At 58.1% G+C, this 21,817-nt stretch overlaps 1 protein-coding gene across 1 annotated transcript in view; it reads left to right on the top strand.

Moving 5' to 3' along the window:
* The window catches only part of COL6A3 (collagen type VI alpha 3 chain), an 83,195-nt gene extending 67,023 nt beyond the window's left edge, over positions 1–16,172 (top strand). The window contains exons 39-44 of the mRNA XM_062193863.1: positions 1,062–1,164; positions 3,214–3,701; positions 4,520–4,783; positions 5,618–5,716; positions 14,720–14,884; positions 15,433–16,172. Of these exons, the coding sequence (XP_062049847.1) occupies positions 1,062–1,164; positions 3,214–3,701; positions 4,520–4,783; positions 5,618–5,716; positions 14,720–14,884; positions 15,433–15,539 (1,226 nt within the window). The 3' untranslated portion in view covers positions 15,540–16,172. The remainder of the gene's footprint in view (positions 1–1,061; positions 1,165–3,213; positions 3,702–4,519; positions 4,784–5,617; positions 5,717–14,719; positions 14,885–15,432) is intronic.
* Positions 16,173–21,817: the final 5,645 nt, after the last annotated feature.

Genomic DNA, 21,817 nt, shown 5'->3' with positions numbered 1-21,817 from the left:
GCAGTCACTGCTGCTGTTCACGCATTGATTCCGTGGGATTTGAGCAGGCACTGTTGGCGTCACTAAGAGTTTACAACCGTGTGGGCAGACGGGTCAGCTCCACACCTGTCATGCACAGTGTGATAAGCTGGCGTGTTATAAGGGGAGTGTATCCTCTTGGAAGGAAACTTCTAGAAGGGGTTGTATTGATGTGGGCTTAGCCACCCACTGCATCGTATTGAACACCTCTGGGTAGCTGCTGACCGGGCTCCCCCTCCCTAGAACACTCTCCACCCCTGTCGTAGCAGAAAATCCACCTTCGGAGCTCTTCTCCCACCGCCCCTGCTCGCTGGGAACGTGGTCTGCTCACGGTAAATCCAGACACACGTTCACAGCGTCTATGACACGGCCTGCGGCTGCACGTTTACAGGTGTGCGGTCCCCAAGGGCCTGATGCCCCACGGTCTGTCAATCACCATTGCATTCCCCGGAGAGTGTAGGTTGCACAGCCGACGTCCGCACAGGCAGGCACTGAACCAGTGAGGACGCCACAGGTACAGACCCGTGTGCCCTCTAAGTTCCTTACTCAAGGGGAAATTAAGGTCAGTGACATCGCTGTGTTTCGGGAGGTCTGTCCCCGCAAGACGCAGGGAAAAGATGTGAAGCCAAGAAAGCCAGTTTTACCAGGGGCCATTGCTCTGGAAACAGAAAGCCTTGTGCAACAAAGCATCAAGAAAACACTAGAAGTAATTGGATTATAATTGGACGTTCGAGAACTTGGAACTCGTTAGACTCTTTCCACTTCGTTGCCCTTTCATTCCCGTCTTTTGTCTCACATCGAGTAAATATTATCCCTAACCTAATCACCCGAGTCTGGCCAAATAGGACGTGTTTTCTTAAGGTTTTTATGGATCAAGTACTGCCGTGCCTGATGTGTAAAGTCCCTGGGCTTAGCTTGTCTGGGGGAATTACTTAATTCAAATATTTACAGGTTAAATGCCACGCGATCCATTTAATTCGCACGGGATTCTCTTCCAGGTGCCTCGCGGGTAGTTCAGACGGCTTCTCTCTGTTCTCTCCTAGGTGACAATGCGTTTTACCTGCCCCCTGACATCAAGAAACAGTGTGACTGGTTCCAAGGGGACCAACCGGCCAAGAATTCCATGAAGTTTGGTCACAGACAAGTGTAAGTGGTTTTCGCGAGGGTGACGAAAGTTGTAGTACGGAGGAAGGCCGTGTTCCTCCAGCCGCTCCCGGCTTCGTGGACGAGCACCCTGAAGTCCAGAGTGTGTGACCTCCGGAATGTTCCGAGCGGACACTCAGCTAAAGCTTCCGTCCCACCAGCTGGCTTCCGCTGCGTAGCAAATTACCCGAGATCCCAGTGGCTACAACCCAGAGCACTTTACTTCCTTGTGGTTCTCTGGGTTAGCAGTTCTGGCTAGGCTCCTCCCCAGGGCAGTCACCTCTGCTCCACTGGTCCCTCAGGCTCCAGCGGGTGAGCAGAACCTGATCGGGCAGGGCGGTGACAGAGGCGGAAGTGCGCAGGCCTGTGCAGAGCTGAGCTAGAGTTGCTACACTGTTACTTCTGCCAGGCGCAGTGAAGCGTGGGCGGGCAGACTTGATGGGAGGTCCTGCCACCTGCTCAGCCCTGGGCATCTACAGGGAGCTGTGCCAGGATGCTCGGAGCTGTGTGCCCTGCTCCAACTCTAGGGCCAGAGGAGGGCGGTGGGCACAGGCCCAGGCGGGGGCAGGACTGCAGCCAGTGAGCCCCAGGGTCAGCAATCTGTGCCCCTCAGAGAATGCTACAGAGAGAGGCAAGGGTTCTGACCTTTGTACTGGATAAGACAAGGATTCAAATCCTTGGGATATGAATGCCTGGCTTAGCTCCGGGGTGGGGAGAGAGAGTGCGCCTCTTCTACTGCAAACCCGTCTCTCCGTGACCCCCAGCCTCCTCTGGAGGAGTGGCTCCAGATCCCAGTAGAGTAAGCTGACCCTCTCTGCCCGGGCAGCTGTGACCTTCGTCTGGGTGCTGGGGAGCTGGTTCTGCTTGGTGTAGCCTCAGTTCTGGGTTCCCAGCTGTTAGTTTCCATATTACTTCCCCGGAACATTCCCTACAACTGGCTCATCTCTCTTATCTTGGGGAAAACAGAATGAGCAAAGTAACTTAACAGTTCAAATTCTATGACATCGGCTTGAAGATAGACTGCGTGGGACGTGTAGCAAGATACCACTAGAGAATGGAGGACTTTGACCAAGAGCAAGGAGGTGGCAGAGTGTGCGTCTGCTCAGCACATGGCTGTTCTTTTTAGGGCTTAAAATAGCTCCAGAACGGATAACAGACCCACACACACAGGGACGGAGATGCATGCCAGCAAACCATACACACTCCCAACCGTACGCTCTCTGGTAACTTTGCAGTTGTCTGGGAACCTGGGAATTGTCCAGCTCGACATGGCTTTCTGTTGAGTGGATATTTTCCTTAGAGTGAAAGCAGCCGTTCACTGATTTTAATTTTTGGTGTATACGTTTCAATTAGTTAATTTATAAAATTAGAACATTAAATATTATAATTTGTCATTCTCTCAGTTTTTCTCTGACTTAATTTTAGAAATTAAAGCTATCAGATGTATTTATAGTACAATAGATAATAGTACAATAATAATAGTACAATCTTTAATGATTCTACTTTTATAAGCTGTTCAGTATCTTTTTAGTGGCACACATTCTAAAAAAATAGGAATTTAATCTTTTTAAAAAGATTTATTTATTTATTTGAAAGATTTGAAAGGCAGAGTTGCAGAGAGGCAGAGGCAGAGAGAGAAGTCTCCATCCACTGGTTCACTCCCCAAATGGCTGCAACAGCTGGAGCTGAGCTGATCTGAAGCCAGGAGCCAGGCACTTCTTACAGGTCTCCTACGAGGGTGCAAGGGCCCAAGCATGTGGGCCATCTTCTGCTGCTTTCCCAGGCCACAGCAGAGAGCTGGATCAGAAAAGGAGCAGCCAGGACTAGAACCGGTGCCCATAGGGATGCCGGCACCGCAGGTGGAGGCTTAGCCCACTATGCCACAGTACCAGCCCCAGGAATTTAGTCTTTGAGGCATTATACATAATCCCAAAAAAATAAAACCTGCTGCATAGTTTTGCTAAAACAGCAGATTTCACATGCTTCATGGGATATGTTTTGTTAGAGTCCATGAAAGTATCAGTAGAGCTAATATTTAATCTGTTTTAACAGAAATGTTCCAAATAATGTTACTTCAAGTCCGACATCTAAACCAGTGACCACAACAACACCGGTGACCACCACAACGAAACCAGTAACCATTGTAAACTTGCCAGCTGCAAAGCCAGCTGCCGCGAAGCCTGTGGTGGCAAAGCCCGTGGCCGCCAAGCCCGTGGCCGCCAACCCTGTGTCCACAAAACCCGTGGCTGCCAACCCGGTAGCTGCAAAGCCCATGGCCGCCAACCCCGTGGCCGCGAAACCCATGGCTGCCAACCCGGTGGCTGCGAAGCCCGTGGCTGCTAACTCTGTGGCCGTGAAACCTGTGGCTGCCAGCCCTGTGGCCGCGAAGACAGCCACGGTGAGACCTGCAGTGGCTGTGAAGCCAGCAGCAGCAAAGCCAGCAGCCGGAAGACCCCCTGCCGCTGCTGCAAGACCAGTGGCCAGCAAGCCCGAGGCCCCCAAGCCACAAGCTGCCAAACCAGCCGCTGCCAAGCCTCTGGGTAAGGAATCCCCGGTTAGGGCTGCTTGTTCCAGGCGGGGCCCGAGAAGCCTGTCCAGGCGGCAATGGAAATGAGAGTCGTTGGTCTGGGACCTGTCCATCTGGGCGGGGTATCTGGCCAGAGCACGGGAGAGTCAAATGTTGCCCTGTTCTGTACCAGGAAGTCATCTCTCTTAGGACACCAGGGAGGCTGCTGAGTTCCACCCGGAGCGCAGCTGAAGTGGTCCGCTGCCACGGCTGCCCACCCCATGCCCGCCGTCTCGCCTTGGGGAGGGGCGGGAGCCCCCCATTCTCTCCGGGGCCTCAGGGGGGCACAGTCCATCTTGCACGAGAATCCAGGTGTCTGAGGCTAAAGGGGCGCGGGCCTCAGGAGAAGCAGGGTTCAGACGCCGTCTGGGGGTGCGAGGGGAAGACGGCAGACGCCTGCGGCCGGCATGCAGCAGCCATGCCACGTTCCCACGCCTGGTTTCTGGAGCTGCTTGGAAAGCCTCGCACAGGCCCCGTGACCTTGGTGAAGAGCCCTGTGTTTTCCACGCGGGGCCTGTTCTGGACCCAGCGCTTTGGCTCCCATCAGCCTCTGCGTTACGGCAGATCCCCGCTAGGAGGACAGCAGGCCCTCACGCAGCTCGCTGAGGGATAAAGAGGTTTCCGGAATGAATCCCACATTCCACGTCCGGGGGTGCCGAGGGCGGCGTGCACGGGAGCTGCCCGTCACCGCAGCCGTGTCAGACGTCCCCCGTGTGTGCGTGCGTGCGTGTGTTGTCCCAGTCCCATGCCTCTCACTCTTCCCTCCACACCCTGCCGTGCCGTGTCTTCCAGTGAAGCCGTCCCGGCTGGTGCAGGTGGCCGAGATCACGGAGAGCAGTGCCAGGCTGCAGTGGGAGAGGCCTGAGCCCCCGGGACCTTACTTCTACCATCTCACCGTCACCATGGCCCCAGACCAGGTCCTGGTCCTGAAGCAGAACCTCACAGCCACGGAGCGTGTCGTCGGGGGGCTGCTGGCGGGGCAGACCTACCACGTGTCGGTAGTCTGCTACCTGCGGACGCAGGTCAGAGCCACCTACCAAGGAACCTTCAGCACCAGTAAGTGCACCCAAGACGACTCAGCACCTGCTGTCCCCGTGGATCTGTACTGAACAGGCAACCCATCCTGAAAGCTAACTCCATTCCTCCCAGGCTTTATAAAGCCTGATGGAGAACAGGTTTCCTGTGCAATGTGGTCCTGCTCTTGGGGTCCTGGCTGCTTTGTGGAGGAAACCAGACCCACTTGGCCCAGCTGCGGCCCATTCAGGCCCACAGCTGGGCCGAGACGGCCTTGTCACCTGGCGGGGGCTCTCCCCTGCCCACCCACCCCCATCCCTGTTTCTGTGTGCGCTGAGTGGTTGCTGGTTCCCCGGGAGCACTGGTGGAGTCCGTGATGCACCCAGCCCCGGGGTGTGGGACGCCCAGGGCAGCTGCAGGGAGGAACCCACCTCCTCCCTCCTCGGTCCTGCTGTGCCCGGGCTCTGCCCTCTGCTGTCCCCCCGGGCTCCTTGGCATCCCTGAGGCCAGCCGCGTGCCCCTCCCCATCCTGTCTCACTTGCTCCTTGTGAGATTCTTCTGCCCCCCCCCCCACCGTCGTGACCCCACTGCCTCGGGGATGTGAAGGGGGGAGGGGCTAGCACAGGACCCGTGCTCGAGCCACCCCGGGTTAAGCCCACAGAGATTTGAGTCCAAAGAGCCAGCCTAGGTTTCTGCCGCAGAAGAGACGCTGGGAGGTGAGAGGGTGTGTCCAGGGATTGCCTCCAGGCTTATCAACAGAGACCCCACACGGCCTAGTGAGCTGGATGTGTGGACGCTGCTCAGAGCTCTGCTCCTGGGGCCCGCCCTGAGCTAGGACGGTCAGCTGCCTGCTAGCGCCTGTGCTTTCCTTTCCAGAGAGACCTCAACCTGCAGCTCTGCAGCCCCCACGCTCAGCCTCCAGCGCGGCCATCAATCTCATGGTGAGCACAGAGCCGCTGGCGCCCACGGCGACAGGTGAGCTGTCGGGAGGGAGGGCCGTCCACAGCACCCAGACGACTTCCATCCCTACTTGTTAGAGTCATGTGCCAGGGCATCAGCCTGGGTTCTACTCAGGCCACACACGGGTTCTCGGGGAAAGTTCCAGATCAGTTCTGTCCAGCCGAACATGGTTTTATTTGGCAATTTCCCAGGTGTGGGTAGAGACCCTCCTTGTCTGTGCCCAGACTCTCAGCGGCTTCCCCGAGGCCTCACACAGGGGCCAGAGCTGATTTTGGGGCTGGTCCTAGTTCCCCAAGTGCACCCCCCGTGCATCTGAGCCGGAGTATGTGCTCATCTGCTGTCAAGTTAGCAACTTCTTAGATGTGGTCCGGGAGCTGACGGCTGCTGGTTCCGTGCTGGGTGTTGGGTCCCTGAGGGCCCTGTAACTTCTCATGCCACACTGTGTGGTGGCTTGTCTGTCCGTGAGAAGCCGATGATTGCAAAGGCCCATCTGCTCTGCACCAGGCCGGTTAGCAGAAGATGTTGGTACTAATACGTAAAGCTATGGTTCCTGGGAAATTTAAGGTGATGCGGCTTTACGGACCCCAAAGCCAAGGGGTTTTCAATCTCTCACTTTGCTGCAGGGGCCACAGCCACGGGGAGGGAAGCCCCACCCACTGCAATTCTTACCTCTGTGGCTGGTCATGAGACACGCTGTTTGTTGCCTGCCGTGCTGTGTGTCTGTCGTGCTGGGCATACAAGCAGCCATGGTGGCTGGGGAAGTTTGAGGCACACGACAGCGTTTAGTAGGCTTTGTCAGTATCGACCGCGTATTGTGTTTGAGCCATCACACACGTATTCCTGTTTGCTCCTTCCACGCTAAGTGTTAAAAGGTGACGTCTGTTTCTCCATCTGACCCTCCCTGTAGTGTCTGTCTCGCCTGTGTTTAGAGTGCGTAGAGTCTCCGCGTGTTCCGACCCGCCTTGAGGCTGTTGGAGGAGCGGAGGCCTCTCGAGTCCCTTAGGTCACGAGCGTGCTTCCTGCCCCTGGCGGCCTTGCATGTCTCTGGGAACCTGGGTTTACAAGACGAGTGTATGCAGGTGCAAAACTCGAAATGCAGAATATGCATTCCCACCAACTTTCTGAAGACTCCTCATCCCTACGTATGTCTGTCTACCTACCTGCCTCATTGTCAATCATGTAGCATGTCTATCATCATCTATCATTGAGTATTATCCGTCCTTTACCATCCACCTGTCTGTCTGTGCGTCCCTTTAGAAGGTCACATTCCATAATGGCATGGCGTCAGGAGCCACCGCAGAGAAGATGGCCACGTCAGTTCTATAGTTCTATAGCCACGTCGGTCCTATAGTTCTATAGCCACGTCGGTCCTATAGCCCTTTAGTTCTATAGCCATGTCGGTCCTATAGCTCTATAGCCACGTCGGTCCTATAGCCCTTTAGTTCTATAGCCACGTCAGTCCTATAGCTCTATAGCCACGTCGGTCCTATAGTTCTATAGCCACGTCGGTCCTATAGCTCTATAGCCACGTCAGTTCTATAGTTCTATAGCCACGTCGGTCCTATAGCCCTTTAGTTCTATAGCCATGTCGGTCCTATAGTCCTATAGTTCTATAGCCATGTCGGTCCTATAGTCCTATAGCTCTATAGCCACGTCAGTTCTATAGTTCTATAGCCACGTCGGTTCTATAGTTCTATAGCCATGTCGGTCCTATAGCTCTATAGTTCTATAGCCATGTCGGTCCTATAGCTCTATAGCCACGTCAGTTCTATAGTTCTATAGCCACGTCGGTCCTATAGCCCTTTAGTTCTATAGCCATGTCGGTCCTATAGTCCTATAGTTCTATAGCCATGTCGGTCCTATAGTCCTATAGCTCTATAGCCACGTCAGTTCTATAGTTCTATAGCCACGTCGGTCCTATAGTTCTATAGCCATGTCGGTCCTATAGCTCTATAGTTCTATAGCCACGTCGGTCCTATAGTTCTATAGCCACGTCGGTCCTATAGTTCTATAGCCACGCCAGTCCTATAGTCCTATAGTCCTATAGCCACGCCAGTTCGGGAGCCATGGAGCTACTCTTCACGTGGGTGTCTCCGAGGTGGCCCACTTCCAGAGCTGGAGAATCTCTAAAATAGTCTGCCCTCGGAGACGAGTCGGGGGATGGTCTCTGTTGGAAACGCCCCCCGGTTTTCAAACTTCTCCAGCCTTCCCGAGGGGAAGACTCGTAGCAAACCAGAACATTCTTTGCTTGATCCCGACGTAAGGAAAGGAGCTAGGAATCTATGGCGTACTGGGTTAGCTTGTTAGAGATCGTATACAGGAGATTTTACAAAAACTAAAAACTCAGACCAACAAACGGGAAGCAGTTCTGTGAACTCGGGGGCGGGCGAGAGGGGGAGAAGGGAATGTTCCCCTCCCTTTGATTCCTGCTGGTCCGCGGCCTTGTGAGGCCCACATCAAGGACTCATGGTCGGCCGTTGTCCCTTGCTGGAGTGTGACCCTGCAGCTGCCCCAGCCCTGTGCTCGAGCTCAAAGCGAAACCACAGGGGACGCAGCAGCAGAGGCTCCAGGCTCCGGCTCCAGGCGCGGGTCGGGAAGACTCAGCCCTAACTTCAAAGCTGCCGCTGTCTGCCTGTGGCTTCCACCTGCGGGCTGGCCCTCGGCTCCCACGGTGCGGGAGAAGTGAGCCTTGCCGCCCAGGCAGAGCCTCCTCCAGAGGCCAGAAGGCTCCAGCGTTGCTGTTCTCTGAGCCGCCAGAGGGGATGAGAACGTGTAAACAGTGCTGCTCTGTTTATACAACCAGCGGGGCTTCTAGCAGGGCCCTGCTGGGTGCTGGGCTTGCAAGGGGCAGCCTCAGCCTCGGGGAGGGTTTTCCTCCAGGCCTGGGACACGCAGGGTCCCTGTGCCCGTGCGATGAAGAGAAGAGCTTTAGTGATTGGGGCCTGCGTTTCTCCCAAGGCGAGAGCGGCGGGACGCAGACGGAGGGGTCTCCTTTGCCAGGTTGACCTCAGGTGCGCTGTTCTCGCTGGTTCCCGGGTCTGCATCGCCCACCCAGTGTGGTGTGAGATGCACATTGTGCTTTTCCCTGTGTCAGTGACCTCTGTGACGCCCACAGACACTGGACAGCACTTTTCCTGGAGAAGGCTTCTAGCATGCATTGTGTGCGTGTGCATGTGAGCATTCGTGTATGTATGTGTGGGCATGTAGACATGTGCACTTGTATGTATATGCGTGTGAATGCGTGCTTGTAGGGATGTGTGTGCACGTGTGTATTCATGTATGTGTGCAGATGTATGCGTGTGTGCATTGCAAGTGTGCATGTGTGTGTGAGCACATAGGTGTCCCACTTTTGAGAGTTCTTTTAAAGACACATTACTAAGTGAATGCTTGAGAAAACACGCTTAAAACACAACACGGAGAAACAGAACTAAGAGCTGACTGCTTTCTTCCTGTTTTCCTCCAAACCTCCCCCTTGGGAGTGGGTGCAGGGGCCCAAGCACTTGGGCCGTCGTCCTCTGCTGCCTTCCAGGCATGTCAGCAGGGGGCTGGATTGGAAGCGGAGCAGCCAGGACTCGAACCAGCGCCCATAGGCAGTGCCACTGTTGCCCGCCATGCCACAACCCTGGCCCCTATTAAATAACTTTTAAAGATATTGTAACTGGTTTCTCAGCAGTGGCGTGGTGTGGATATTTTGCATGCAAATGTCAGTTAGAACCATAAGCATTGTTTCCCTAAAGATATTTTCTAGACAATTCAAACCTAAATTTTAAAATTAGCATGTCTCTGTGGACACATGTGTCTCCTGACCCATGTTATTTCTGCCAATCCGTGAATTAGAAGCAGTTGGTGTCTGCACAGGCTACACAGACACGCCCCTTCCCTTGTGTTTGCTGCTTCTAGAAGCTCAGCTGCGTCTCAACACCCGTGGTTTGTCGTCTGTTACCCCTGGCGCCTAGGGACCGTGCTGACCTGTGTTGGCCTCTGTGCAGAGATCTGTGGGCAAAGCCACGAGAGGCCCTGGGCTCCTGGATCTGTGGTCTCGCGCTGGGGGAGCAGAGGCGAGCACTCTGCCCTGGGTGTTCACTTGCAGATGTTCACGTCAGCCTTTTTGAAATGCAAGTTTAAGGGCAGCGAATCTGTCGGGGATGCGACACAGGCACACGGTGCGAGGGTGGGAGGAGGTTCTGGCATGGAGGGCTGGGGGGAGGGGGTGGAGGCTGACTCCATCCGGAGGGGCTGGGCAGGCGCCTCACGCACTCCAGCTAGGCGGCTCACCCCTGTGTCCTTGGGAAGCAAAGTCGTAGGAGCCCCCTGAAACAGCGCCCCCCGCCGTGCGCTCTGCTCAGCCTCCGGGAGAGATGCCCACTGGGGTCAGTGTGAGCCGCTGGCTGCCCACAGATGCGGTCAGCTGGTCTCTCTGCGTCGCAGCCTGGGTGCTTTGGCCACAGCTTTGTCACTGCTGCTCTTGACCGTGCTGTGGCGTTGCTGATTTCGATTTTGGGATTGTCACCATTCTCCCCCACTTCCTTGTTATTTTTGGAAGACTTGGATATTTATATGTGTTTATAACTAAAGCTGACACTCTGCAGTTTCTAAACAAAAATTGCAACTCGGAAAATCTACCTTTTGTGGCATTAAAACATGGACCCTAGTCTGAACATACTGAGAGTGCTGAAGAAAAGATTCAGTGCAGCCACTAGCCTGAACAACGAACAGAAACACACACACACACACACACACAGAGAGAGGGAGGGAGAGAGGGAGGAAGGGAGGGAGGGAGAGAGCGAGCGAGAGAGAGAGAGAGAGAGAGAGAGGAAGGGAGGGAGGGATGGAGAGAGAGGAAGGGAGGGAGAGAGAGAGAGGAAGAGAGGGAGAGAGAGAGAGGAAGAGAGGGAGGGATGGAGGGAGAGGAAGGGAGGGAGAGAGAGAGGAAGAGAGGGAGGGAGAGAGAGAGAGAGAACAAGAGCGAGCGAGCGAGAGAGAGAGAGAGAGAATCTTCATTCACTGGTTCACTCCCCAAATGGCTGCAATGGCCAGGGTTGGCCAGGCTGAAGCCAGGAGCCAGGAGCTCCATCCAGGTCTCCCACGTGGGTGCAGGGGCCGGAGTATTTGCACCATCTTCCGCTGCTTTCCCAGGTGCACTAGCAGGGAGCTGGATCAGAAGCAGAGCAGCCAGGGCTCGAACTGGCGCTCATATGGGATGCCAGCCTGCACCACTCTCTGTGCTCATTCTAGAAAGGTGCAGTGTGTAGAGCTGACCCCGTGTTGTCTAAGAAGGCATTTTTGGGTCAACTGCATAGCTCTGAAGGAGCAGTCGTATGTTCACCAACGTTCTTCTTATTTCATTGGTTGTAGGACACACGCTTTTTCCCACAGCAACACTTCTGAAATTCACATGTGACTGACAGTGGTTTGCTGGCAGTGTTCCATGTTCCGTAGGGGAACACAAAGAGTAGTCCACCACAGGAGAAGCTGTCTCAGGGCTGGTAAGGTGTCTGGTCAGCTGTGTTCCCCTGTGAGTACATAGGATTGGTTGGCACACAATTGTGTAGTGGGGGAATACCTGATTATCTGTTAATAACAACTGTTTTTGGTACCTTGACTATCTGAGAGGCAGAGAGCTCCTGTCTGCTCCCATCACTGCCCAAACGCCCACAATGCCCGGGGCTGAGCTGGGAGCCGAGAAGTCCGTCCAGGTCTCCCGTGTAGGGGCCAGGAACCCAAGCTGTGAGGCGCCAGCGGCTGCCTCTGAGGGCTGCTTTAGCAGGGCGCTGGAGCCCTGTGGGACACAGGCGTTTAAGCGTTGGGCCAGGAGCCTACCCCTGTTAATAACAATTTAGAGATGAACTCGATCCTGTAAGCCGAGGTAAACTAAGTAGCTAAATGTTTACTCCGCTGGGCTAGAGGAAGGCTGTCCTTGAGGCTGGCTGCTTATCTCCGGGTAGATGTGTCTCAGCAGTCACACTGGGGTAGAGGAGCCTCAATCTGGAAGTCATTTTGTTTCTGAAGTCTTGGAAACGCCTGCCGGTGAACCGCAGCCACCCACTGAGGGTCTGGAACGCCCGAGCCGTGGGAGCCTCCGGCTGCCATCCCCCAGCGCCGGGCACACCTGACTGCCCAGTGCGCGTCCCCTGAGGTTTCCTCCAGGCACTGCACTGGGTGTGGGCAAGGGTGCGCGCAACCCACAGGCTCATCACACAAGTGGACGTTCTTCCTCCCGGGGCCTCGCACCCCTGTGTTGCTGTCGAGGGCAGTCAGGGTGGGCTGCACGGCTCCCCGGAACGGGTGGGCCGCCCGTAGCTGGGTTCTCATTCTGACTTTGCACCTGCCTTGGTCTGTGTAGCTGCTCAGGAGCCTACCAGCTGACCCTGGTGTGAAGCAGTGACCCTTTGTGTCTCTCTTGGAGAAGGAGACTCGTTTAGGTTTCATGCGGCAAAGGCGCACTGAAGAGGTTACCGTAATTCCCACTCCGTGCCGTCCTTCGAGTTCTCTGCAGCAGGGAGAAGAAAACACACGAGGGTGCAGCCAGAGACTCCAGGGTTGCGCCCAAAGGGAGCGCTTCGCAGAGGGACAACGCTGGCTCCCAGAAACGTCCTATGGGGGGGTGTCCAGAGCAAGCTGGGGGAGGCGGAGCAGGGCCAGCCGCCCCTCCCCACTGCAGGACGTTGAACTTCTTTTCTGTTCTGCTGTGAGACATTGTTTCGGAGTGTGTCCACACAGTGTAGCAGGCTGCAGCCACAGGCCGGGCCTCAGGGGTCATGCAGAGGGGAAGCCGAAAGCTCCAGGTCTCCTTGGGAACAGGAAGTCTCCTGCGGTGGTGCCTTGCGAGTGGGGACCCCACGTTCTTGTCTGTGAGGCGTGGGGGCCCTCATCCCTGTTCCTCTCGGTTTCCCACACACCTGTCTGTCCACAGCAGGTGCACCCTCCAGTGAGGGATTTCAGAGAGTCCACGGGAAGACTGAAAAGTTTGTTGTCATGCAAACCCACGCGGAAACCCATGCTTTTTTCAAGTGCTCTTGTTTTCCATTAGTAAAGCGCACGGTGTGTTTGTAGTGATTCTTGCTGGGATGAGGGCAGAACCTGCAAGCACAATGGTTTGACCCTGGGCGGTGGGGGTGAGCATCCACTGGAAGGGCCAGCGATGGGTCAGGGGGCCGAGCGCCCGCCACAGACCTCCCACAGGTGGAGTCCTTGGGCCTGGCTGAGGGATGCAGCAGAGCTAACACAGATGGTCCTGGGGCAGGTGCACTTGGAGCACAGGAAAGTAGAACCATGTAGGGGTTGAAGGCCATGAACTTGGGGGTCAAAGGCCATGACCTTGGGGGTTAAAGGCCATAAACTTGGGGGTCTTTGGGGGTCCTTTTCAAGACAAAGTGTCCCGTCCATTGCTGACACGTCTGGGAGAGAGTCGTCTGTGTTTGTCCATCCCTGGGCCTCTCAGGGAGGTTGTCGCTGTGGAGCCCCAGCCTCCCTGCTGGGTGACAGCTCCCCCCGCAGCCCCCATAGCACATCCCAGAGAGGTCCGAGCCTCCTGGTCCCACGGGTCTTTGCGTCTGGTCCACCGTGGGTGACCCCAGCTTTGAGTAACAACCTGTGGCTGGGGTTCCCTTTTGGGAGCAAGGGTGCAGCCGTTGGTGGGGTGGTGGGGAGGGAGTTCCGGAAGGTTCAGGCCTCTTAGTCACTCGCGCAAGCGCGCGGCGTTCTCGGCTCCAGGCAGTTCTGCTGAGAGAAGGCTTACGTTTTCCGAGCTTTCTGATAACAGTGGACTCCAGCGCTGTTCTTTTCCAGCGCAGTCTGGAGTTTGCCAGAAACCCTGCAACCAGAAGCCTGGACGTGGGGACCTGGGGCTCCTCTGTCCGGGCTGGCAGGGGGCTCTGCACCTGGGCGCCCAGGCAGTGCGTGTCCTTGCCTGGAAGGAGCCCCCTTGTGCGTCTGCAGCGTGGCTGTGCTGGGGCCACTTCTCTGCCGTGTGTGTCGCGTCAGTGCTAGCTCTTCTCTTGGCTTGTGTGGGACGCCCGCTTCAGGGGTGAACAACATCCCGGCAACGTCCGACGCTGGCGGAGTACAGACCCAGGATTCAAATCTGATTTCTTCTGGGGATTCCCTGTCAAAGAAACTGGAGACTTCATTGACCCAGTGACTGGAGAGCAGGCAGAAAACCCAGTTAATTTCATTTTATTTTTTATTTTTTTAAAGATTTATTTTATTTATTTGAAAGACAGAATTACAGAGAGAGGTCTTCCATCTACTGGTTCACTCCCCAAATGTCCACAATGGCCAGAGCTGAACCGATCCGAAGCCAGGAGCCAGGTGCTTCCTCCTGGTCTCCCATGTGGGTGCAGGGGCCCAAGCACTTGGGCCATCTTCTACTGCTTTTCCAGGCCATGGCAGAGAGCTGGATCAGAAGTGGAGCAGCTAGGTCTTGAACCAGCGCCCATATGGGATGCCGGCACTGCAGGCTGGGGCTTTAGCCCGCTATGCCACAGCACCAACCTGTTTCATTTTAAATTATCCAAAAGTGGTAGCTATTGTTTGGTATTCTGAGTGGTTTATTTAAAAATTTTTAAAAGATTGATTTATTTATTTGAAAGTCAGAATCATATATATATATATATATAGAGAGAGAGAGAGAGAGAGAGAGAGGGAGAGAATCTTCTATCTGCTGGTTCACTCTCCTATTGACCGCAATGCTTGGGGCTGGGCCGGACCATCCGGGTCTCCCTCGTGGGTGCAGGGGCCCAGGCAGCTGGGCCGTCTTCTGCTGTCCCGGGCGCATTAGCAGGGAGCTGCGCCGCCAGGTTCTTTCTCTGGGAGATTTTATTTGCGCCTCCCAAGGCTGTGACGATGAGGTCCCTGCGTCAGCGAGGACCCTGGGGCTTGGCGAGGCTGGGCGAGTTTCCCCGCACCGGGAGGTGGGACAACCGCGGCGGCTCTGTCTGGGGACCGCCAGCCCTGGTGCTGGGGGCGGTGTCCCTCGCAGGTCCTAACGCCTGTTCTCTCCTCGTCCTGTGGTCGCAGACATCTGTAAGCTGCTGAAGGACATGGGCACCTGCAGGGACTTCGTGGTGAGGTGGTACTACGACGCGAAGACGGGCAGCTGTGCGAGGTTCTGGTACGGCGGCTGCGGCGGGAACGAGAACAACTTTGGCTCCCAGGAAGAGTGCATGAAGCTGTGTGCGCCAGGTGAGCAGGGCTCCTTCGTGTTTGGGGCTATCGCAGGTTCGAGGCCCGCTCAGTCATTCCCCTTTGAAAGACATCTGAGCGCCGGCGACTGTGATACATACAAAAAAGGAGAGGAGTTGTAGCCTCAGACAAAACACATGGGATCCATTTCTTTGGAATTATTTTGCTCTTGCAAGCATCCTTTTGTGCACTTGAGTTTGCAGTAGATGCACAGTTGTGGAAAACCTCAAAGATCAGAGCCCCCTTTGTTCGTCCTTGAATAACCTGGCTTCCTATGGGTCACGCAGTCACTCTGGGCCGCGCACTATCTCCACTGTATCTGATTGGTCCTAAAAGCGACTTGGAACAGGGCCTGGGGTGGGTGGGTGCAGGGACCGGGAGGGCTCTGTGTGCAGGAGGCTGGGGGCAGGAGTCAGCTTGCAGAGGGCGCCACACACAGGGCGGGGTGGAGACGTGAGGTTAGCATCCAAGATGACCAGGGACACGGCATCCTTTCTGGCCCATGACGTGGTTTCCTCCCTTCCCTCTCTGCCCACCCCCTCCTGCAGACTCTCCGCTCCCGAAGCCCGACGTGGAGGTCATCGGCGGGAAGCCGGAGGTCGAGGTTGAGCACGCGAAGCCCGAGATGCAGGTCGTGCACGCGGTGGGAAGCTAAGCCGCGTGGCAGGCGGCACTTACCTCTAGCAGCGGGAGCAGCCCCTGTCGGAGCCCGGGCGGGGCTCCCGCGCATGGCGCCCTCCGTGCTCTGACTGCCACTCGGACGGGGGGCCCTCCTTCTGCCGCATGACCTGTCAGTATGGTGCTATGTGTCTGTGGACCCTCGCCGGCCGCTGCCGCGGCGCAGGTGAAACCCCCGCGGGAGTTGTGTGCCAGGCCCGTTCGGCGGAACGTAAGGTCTGGAAGAGAACCCCAAAGCCACAGCTCCTCTCTGCTTTTGCTGGGCTCCTGTCCCTCTGATGAGGCGTAGCTTTAGGTGGAAGCCTGCGTGGCCGAGACAGGCCAGGCCGACGTCCCGTTTCCTCCCCCTCCCTGGACCAGTCTTCAAGTTCACGTTCTTTCTCCAACGCCCCCAGCAAGCCACGTAGTTAGAAGGAAGCGAGACCCCTCACCCTCTCCGGCTCTCAACACCTCCGTGAAGGAACGAGAAGGGAAAGTCATCACACAGACTTCCGGCATTCCTCCAATGTTATGTGATTTTTTTTTTTTTTTTTGTGCAGGGGGGGTTAATTTTAATTTTTAAATGTTTAGGAAATTTATACAAAGGAACTTTTTAATAAAGTATATGGAAAGTGTCGTGGGCGTGGCGTTCCTGGCAGAACCAGCTCCTCCGCTGGGGAAAGCCGGCCCTGTGCTGGCCCCCCGGGTTTTCAGCGCAGGGGACCACAGAGCTGCTTTGGAAGTGAGCGTGTGGGAGAGCAGGCGGGGGCCCGGCCCAGCGTCCATGGTGCCCACAGCTGCGGGGACCCCTTCTGCGGGAGCCTGCACTCTCCCTGGCCCGATGGCGAGGCCGGCTGCCGGCAGCCCCTCTGGAGCCCCCACTCCTCCCCTGGCAGTGCCTGGGGAACAGGGCGGTCTCCCGCGGCTCCCGGGCCCTTCCTGGATGCTCAGAGAAGCAGCGTGAGGTCTCGGGTTGGGATTCGTTTCCCCTGAAACACCTTTTCCTCCTGATGCCAGAAACACCGCAGGCAGCAAGGAACGCACATCCGGAATTCCCGCCCACTTAGGAAGGGAACTGAATCTACTGGGCCGATGCGTGTGCCCCGCAAGGGAGGCGGGGGCCCGGGTGTGGGCAGCACTGTCCTGCAGGGGACTGCCCGGGGCCCTGCGGCAGCTCCCTGAGACTCCCACGCAGACCCCCGAGGGAGCCGTCTCGCTTCTCAGAGCGAGCCCTTGTAGCTCCCAGGCAAGGTGCTTTGCGGCCACCCCAGTGGGGGAGAGAGGGGAAGGGTGGCGTGGGCCGGGGGACCCTCTGCCCAGGATTCGCGGCACTCTGGGAGGGTGTGGGGTTCGTGGTCCATGGCGCCAGGGTTTTCCTGCACCCTGTGTGGCCAGCAAGGGCTCAGGTGGCTCCAGGGGACTCCTTGTCATCAGCTGGGCCCTGGCCCACCTCTGCTCACAGGAGTCTCCTGGGGGGCTCATCCCGGCCTCAGCATTCCCTCTGGTCATGCCCACCCCATCTCTGAAGACCCCATGTAGCGTGAGGCCGACAGAGAGGCCCCATGGAGAGCAGGGTGGGGGGACCCCCACGGACCCCTCCTAACGCACATCTGCGTGCAGGGGACCGGTGCACTGGGGCCCTTCTCAGCCATGGCGTCTCGGTCGGCAGCCCTGCCCCGCACACAGAGCCCGCACGCGCCTCTCTGGCTGTGTGTGTTCAGAGCCGTGCTTTGCAGTGGGCCGAGGAAGGTGAGCCTGGGACAGCAAGGGGTGGGGCCTGGAAGTGTGCTGCCATCCCGGGCATGAAGACAGCCGCTCCGTTCTCACGGTCCTGAAAGTCCAAAGTCAAGGCTTGCAGGGCTGAGACCTGTGGGGGAGGCTCCTGCCTGGTCTCTCCCTCCACAGGCTACACCGTGTCGCTGCAGCCTCTGCCTTGTCCCCGTGCGTCTGTCTTCACACGGTCATCTTCTAAGGACACCACCGTGATGTCATCTTCACCAGTTACATCTGCTTGGGCCCTATTTCCAAATACGGACACATCCCAAGGTCCTGGGGTTAGAACTCCACCCCCCCCTCCTTTGGTGGTGCCACAGTTCAACCCACAGCACAACCCTAGCTTTCTAAACCTGCTGCCAGCTCCGACCAGTTGCTGTGCCCTCAGCACCAGGCAGCAGCTCCGGTGCTGAGTGGCAGCCAACGGAGCGTTTCCTGGCCATTTCCACTTCGCACAACGTCACTGTCGGAGCTCCAGGCTGCCCGTTCGAAGACTGAATCTCAGGGCGTGTTCAATACATTCCGTCCTCAACCCTGGAGCAGGCTGGACTCCTGGCTCTGGGTAGAGCCGGGCTTGGCCTCCGGCACCTCCCTCCTTCCCCTCCCTGCCCCCAGCCTGAGACCCCCCAGTGGCTCCTGAGCCAGGGTTTCCAGGGGTGCTGCGCTCTCCCTCTCACCTGCCCTGCCCCTGGCCCCTGTCTGTGGCGGGTTCCCCATGGCGACTCCCTTGTGAGGCATATATGGGTTCTCTGCAGGGTGGCGGGGGGGCTCCGGGTCTCACTTGGGGCCTGGCTTCTGCCAAATCCCCAGCTCCCTTCCTGCAGCGCCCCGTGTGGAAGTGCACGCCACATGCCCTCGGTAGACGGCCTCTTGGGGCAGTGGGAAAGGTGACTCTGGCCACCTTCCTGGGTCACTGCAGGCATGGGAAACTCCACACAACCTTGCCACAGCTGCGGGCCTCCCGCTTCAGGCTCGGTGGAGGGGTGGGCAGGTGGCCCCGAAGCACTGGTCTTCAGCCCCTGACTCAGTGGGAGGGGGGGGGGGACTCAGGAACCCGCCCCTTTGTGGGCCTCTTCCAGGCCTCTCTGGGCGCTGGCTTCAGGCGAGGCGTTGGTTGGCCAGGTGTGGCGTCTGCAGAAGCATTGTGCATCCCTCCCGGGGCCCTCCATCCCGGCAGCAATGGACGTGGGCTCGGCCCAGCGTGCTCAGAGCTGCACCCTGTGCCGTCAACTCTGGGAAAATGGGACCTGCCAGGCACCCGGCATCAGCCTCCAATGGGAGCTCCAGGGGCAGAGGCCCCGTGATGGGCGGGGGCCGCACTTCCCCAGCGGTCTCCCCGTCTGCCTGTGATGCGGACAGAAGATGGGCATGATGACCTGCCGTTGTGTTTGAGCCTTTTCTGCAGCAGCCCTGGGCCTAAGGACTCGGCTGTGAGTACTTATGTGGGAGGGCCCCAGCCCTCATGCACCCTGGCCCAGGGCCTGCTAAGTGCAGGTGGAAGCTCCTGGCACACACAGCCCTGCAGAGCAGCGGGTGGTCAGGCCCAAGGCCTGCGGGCACGGCACCTGTTCTGTAGCGTCCCTGGAGGGGCTGTCACAGCAGGCTGGGGTGGGGCCCACCGTGGCAGGACTCACGTCTAGCCACTCCAGAGACAGGGGCCTCTATCAGTCGCTGCCCCGTTGCCAGCACAACCATCCCGCTCCCACTGTGGCTCGTTCTGCTCACGTGTTGCGTCTCTGCACCTGCCCCAGGCTGCTCAGAGCTGCTGGGAAAGCTACCCCCGGTCTCACCTGAGTCGGGAGAGTGGAGCCAACAGGGTAGGCCAGTGCTGGCAAACTTAGGGGAAGCAAGGAGCTGGGCAGGGGGTGCATGGAGCCCCCCACCAGCAGGTGAGGGTAGGGAGGATAGCTGAGCAGAGAGGGGGAGACACAGCGTGCTGGCACAGGGGGCTCGCGGGAACCATGCTCCGGTGAGCAGGAGGAGGGGTGGACAGAGCCGCCACTCCAGGAGCAGCCCTGGAAGCCGGAGCCGGAGCAGGGAAGGAGTTTGCAGAGGCGAGAGGGTTTGTGAGCCATGAGAACCCAGCGAAGGCCCCTGTGGCTTCCGATTCTTCCCTGGAACAGGGGCTGAGGGGGTTGGGGGCCAGGGCTGTGAGTCAGAAGGGTGGGTGGCGCGACTTGTGCACCTGCAGGTGGGAGAGTGCCTCCTGGGGACACGGGGGTCCAGGAGCGCCAGGTGAGGCTCGTCTTCCCTGTGGGCAGGGAGGTGCTCCCCCAGCTGCTCTGATGCAGGCTCCAGGAAGGCAGCTGGGTGGCTCCTGTCAGCACTGGGCTTTGCCCAGGTGGGTTTCATGGAGAGGGAGAGGGACGAGGCAAGTGTGAACTTGGAAGACTTCAGTTTCCACTGTCGATGCAGCCCGGGGTGACTGCAGGCGTGAGCCCCTGAGTCAGGACGGACCTGAGGAGGTCTCGGGGCCGAGAAGGTGCCGTGGGGTAGACGGGACCCCGGAGTGCGAGGCTCTGCAGGGGCGGCTGGTGAAGCAGGGCTATGGGGAGGTGGGCAGCCCCGAGAGCCTGGCAGCTCTGCAGAGGGGAGGCAATGGCTTAGAAGTAGGAACGGTCCCCAGGGGGACGCTCGTCCCCATTCCTGCTCTATGGTGCGGGCAGTGTGAGAGGGCAGCCAGCTTCCCCTGGAGAGGGCCACGGGCGTCGCCTGATGGGTGGGGGCTGGGGCAGGCGTGGGCAGGTGCCCACTGGTGACAGCCCTGGATGAGAGCTTGTGTCCTCCTGGGGGCCGGTCACCGCCTGTCTCACCCTCAACCCTCCCGGCATGCTCTGCAGGGACTCCCTGCAAGTCCCCAGTGCCTGCCCTGTCTCTGCCTCCAGGCCTTTGCACATCCTGGCCGCCCCTCTCCTGGGAACACCCAGGCCACAGCCTCCTGCCTGCGAGAGGGGTCTTGTTGCTTCTCCCCCAAACACAACCGCTCTCTCCTGATTTGTGCCCATTTTCCCTGCCCGGAGTCAGCAGCACATTTGTCCCCCAGCTGGATGGCAGAGCCCCGAGGAGGGCAGGGCTGGGGGCTCTGTCGGGGTCGTGGCTGGCAGGTGCGACCTTACCTGCCCACAGCCTCCCTGAAGGAAGAGCCAGCGCTGGGACAAGGGACGTTTTGCCAAAGACCTTTAGAGGGAAAGAGAAGCTGCTGTGTGCTGTGAATGCTTGCCTCCTCCCAAGCGTTCTGCTCTCCCAGCCACTTTGAAAACCACGTGCTTGGCTAAATCGCCCGTCACAACCTCGGCTCGGGACACCTTGGCCGCGGCAGGGTCTCCCCGGCCCCCTGTGGGGCTGCCTCCCGCCGGGCTCTGGATGGGGGCCTGCCAATAGCCCCAGCTGCACTGCGTTTTGTGACTAAGGAGGTTCTGTGGGGTACGGCGTGGAAGGCCTGGGCTTTTCAGCCGGCGTGAGCCCAATCACAAGTCACGGAGGCCCGGAGAGTGGGGCCTGCCCGGGGGGGCTTCACACACCTCGTCCCAGGGGGTGCTGCTGTCCCAGTCTTGGGGGTCAGAAGGGTTCGGCTCACACAGCTGGGACCTCACAGGGTCCCTCATGTGCTGTCGGGACCCAGCCGCTCTCCCGGAGTCCCGGACGGTGCACCTGCAGGACCCTCTGTCACACTCCAGACGCTGCAGGCTGGGGTCCTCAAGCCGGTTCTGAATCGCATCCCTTCCAGAACCCGTCCCAAGGGCCTTGTCACTCTGGGGACAGAGGTCTCTATCCCCTCCCCTGCTTTTATTGAAGATCCTCCCCTCTCTTTCCCATGAGCCTGAGGGGGAGACCTGGGAAACAGGAGCTGGTGGCCCCACGTCTGGGGCTTGGGCAGAGAGGGCCTGGGCTGGGGGAGGCTGCTGGGGCTCTGTGGCCCAGTCGCACGGTCCTCTCAGTCCTTCTGTGGGCATCTTTGCTGGCGTTTTGAATTCAGATGCACATTTCCTGCAGGCTCACAGAGGAATCCCCTGCCGTGTGCATGGGTGCCAGCCCCTCTTCGGGAAGCCACCCTCTGGCCCCAGGGGAGCACTTACGTTCCTTCCCACGTGGATGGGTCTCTGAGGATGGTTCACATTTTCATGCCAAATTCCCCCCCCGGCTGCCGGATTGACAGCTGGGCTCAGCCGTGTGTTCTTGGGGCTCCCCCTGCCCGGGGAACAGTTTCTGAGATGTTGGAGCAGCCATTAGTGCCAAACGTCTCCCCCTGGTCTGACTCCGCCGGGCTCGGTGTGATCGCCTGAGCTTCGGTGCCTAGGAGCTGATGAGTGGTGCTGAGCTCTCGCGGGCCCACAGGGTTCCCCGGGGGTCTGTCTGTCTGCTGGGTACCACACGCTCCAGACTCGGACCACCCCGCAGAGGGTGGGATCCTCTCCCATGCTACTCCTGATTCTACAACCCACTTGGTGAGCAAAGCACCAGACCAGTAGTAGCGTTTTAAAACCCTCTTGGGGGCTGGTGCCG

This window comes from Lepus europaeus, chromosome 1 (genome assembly GCF_033115175.1).
Source record: "Lepus europaeus isolate LE1 chromosome 1, mLepTim1.pri, whole genome shotgun sequence".
In the NCBI taxonomy this organism is placed as follows: Eukaryota; Metazoa; Chordata; class Mammalia; order Lagomorpha; family Leporidae; genus Lepus; species Lepus europaeus.
This window is presented reverse-complemented; position numbering and strand designations above follow the sequence as displayed.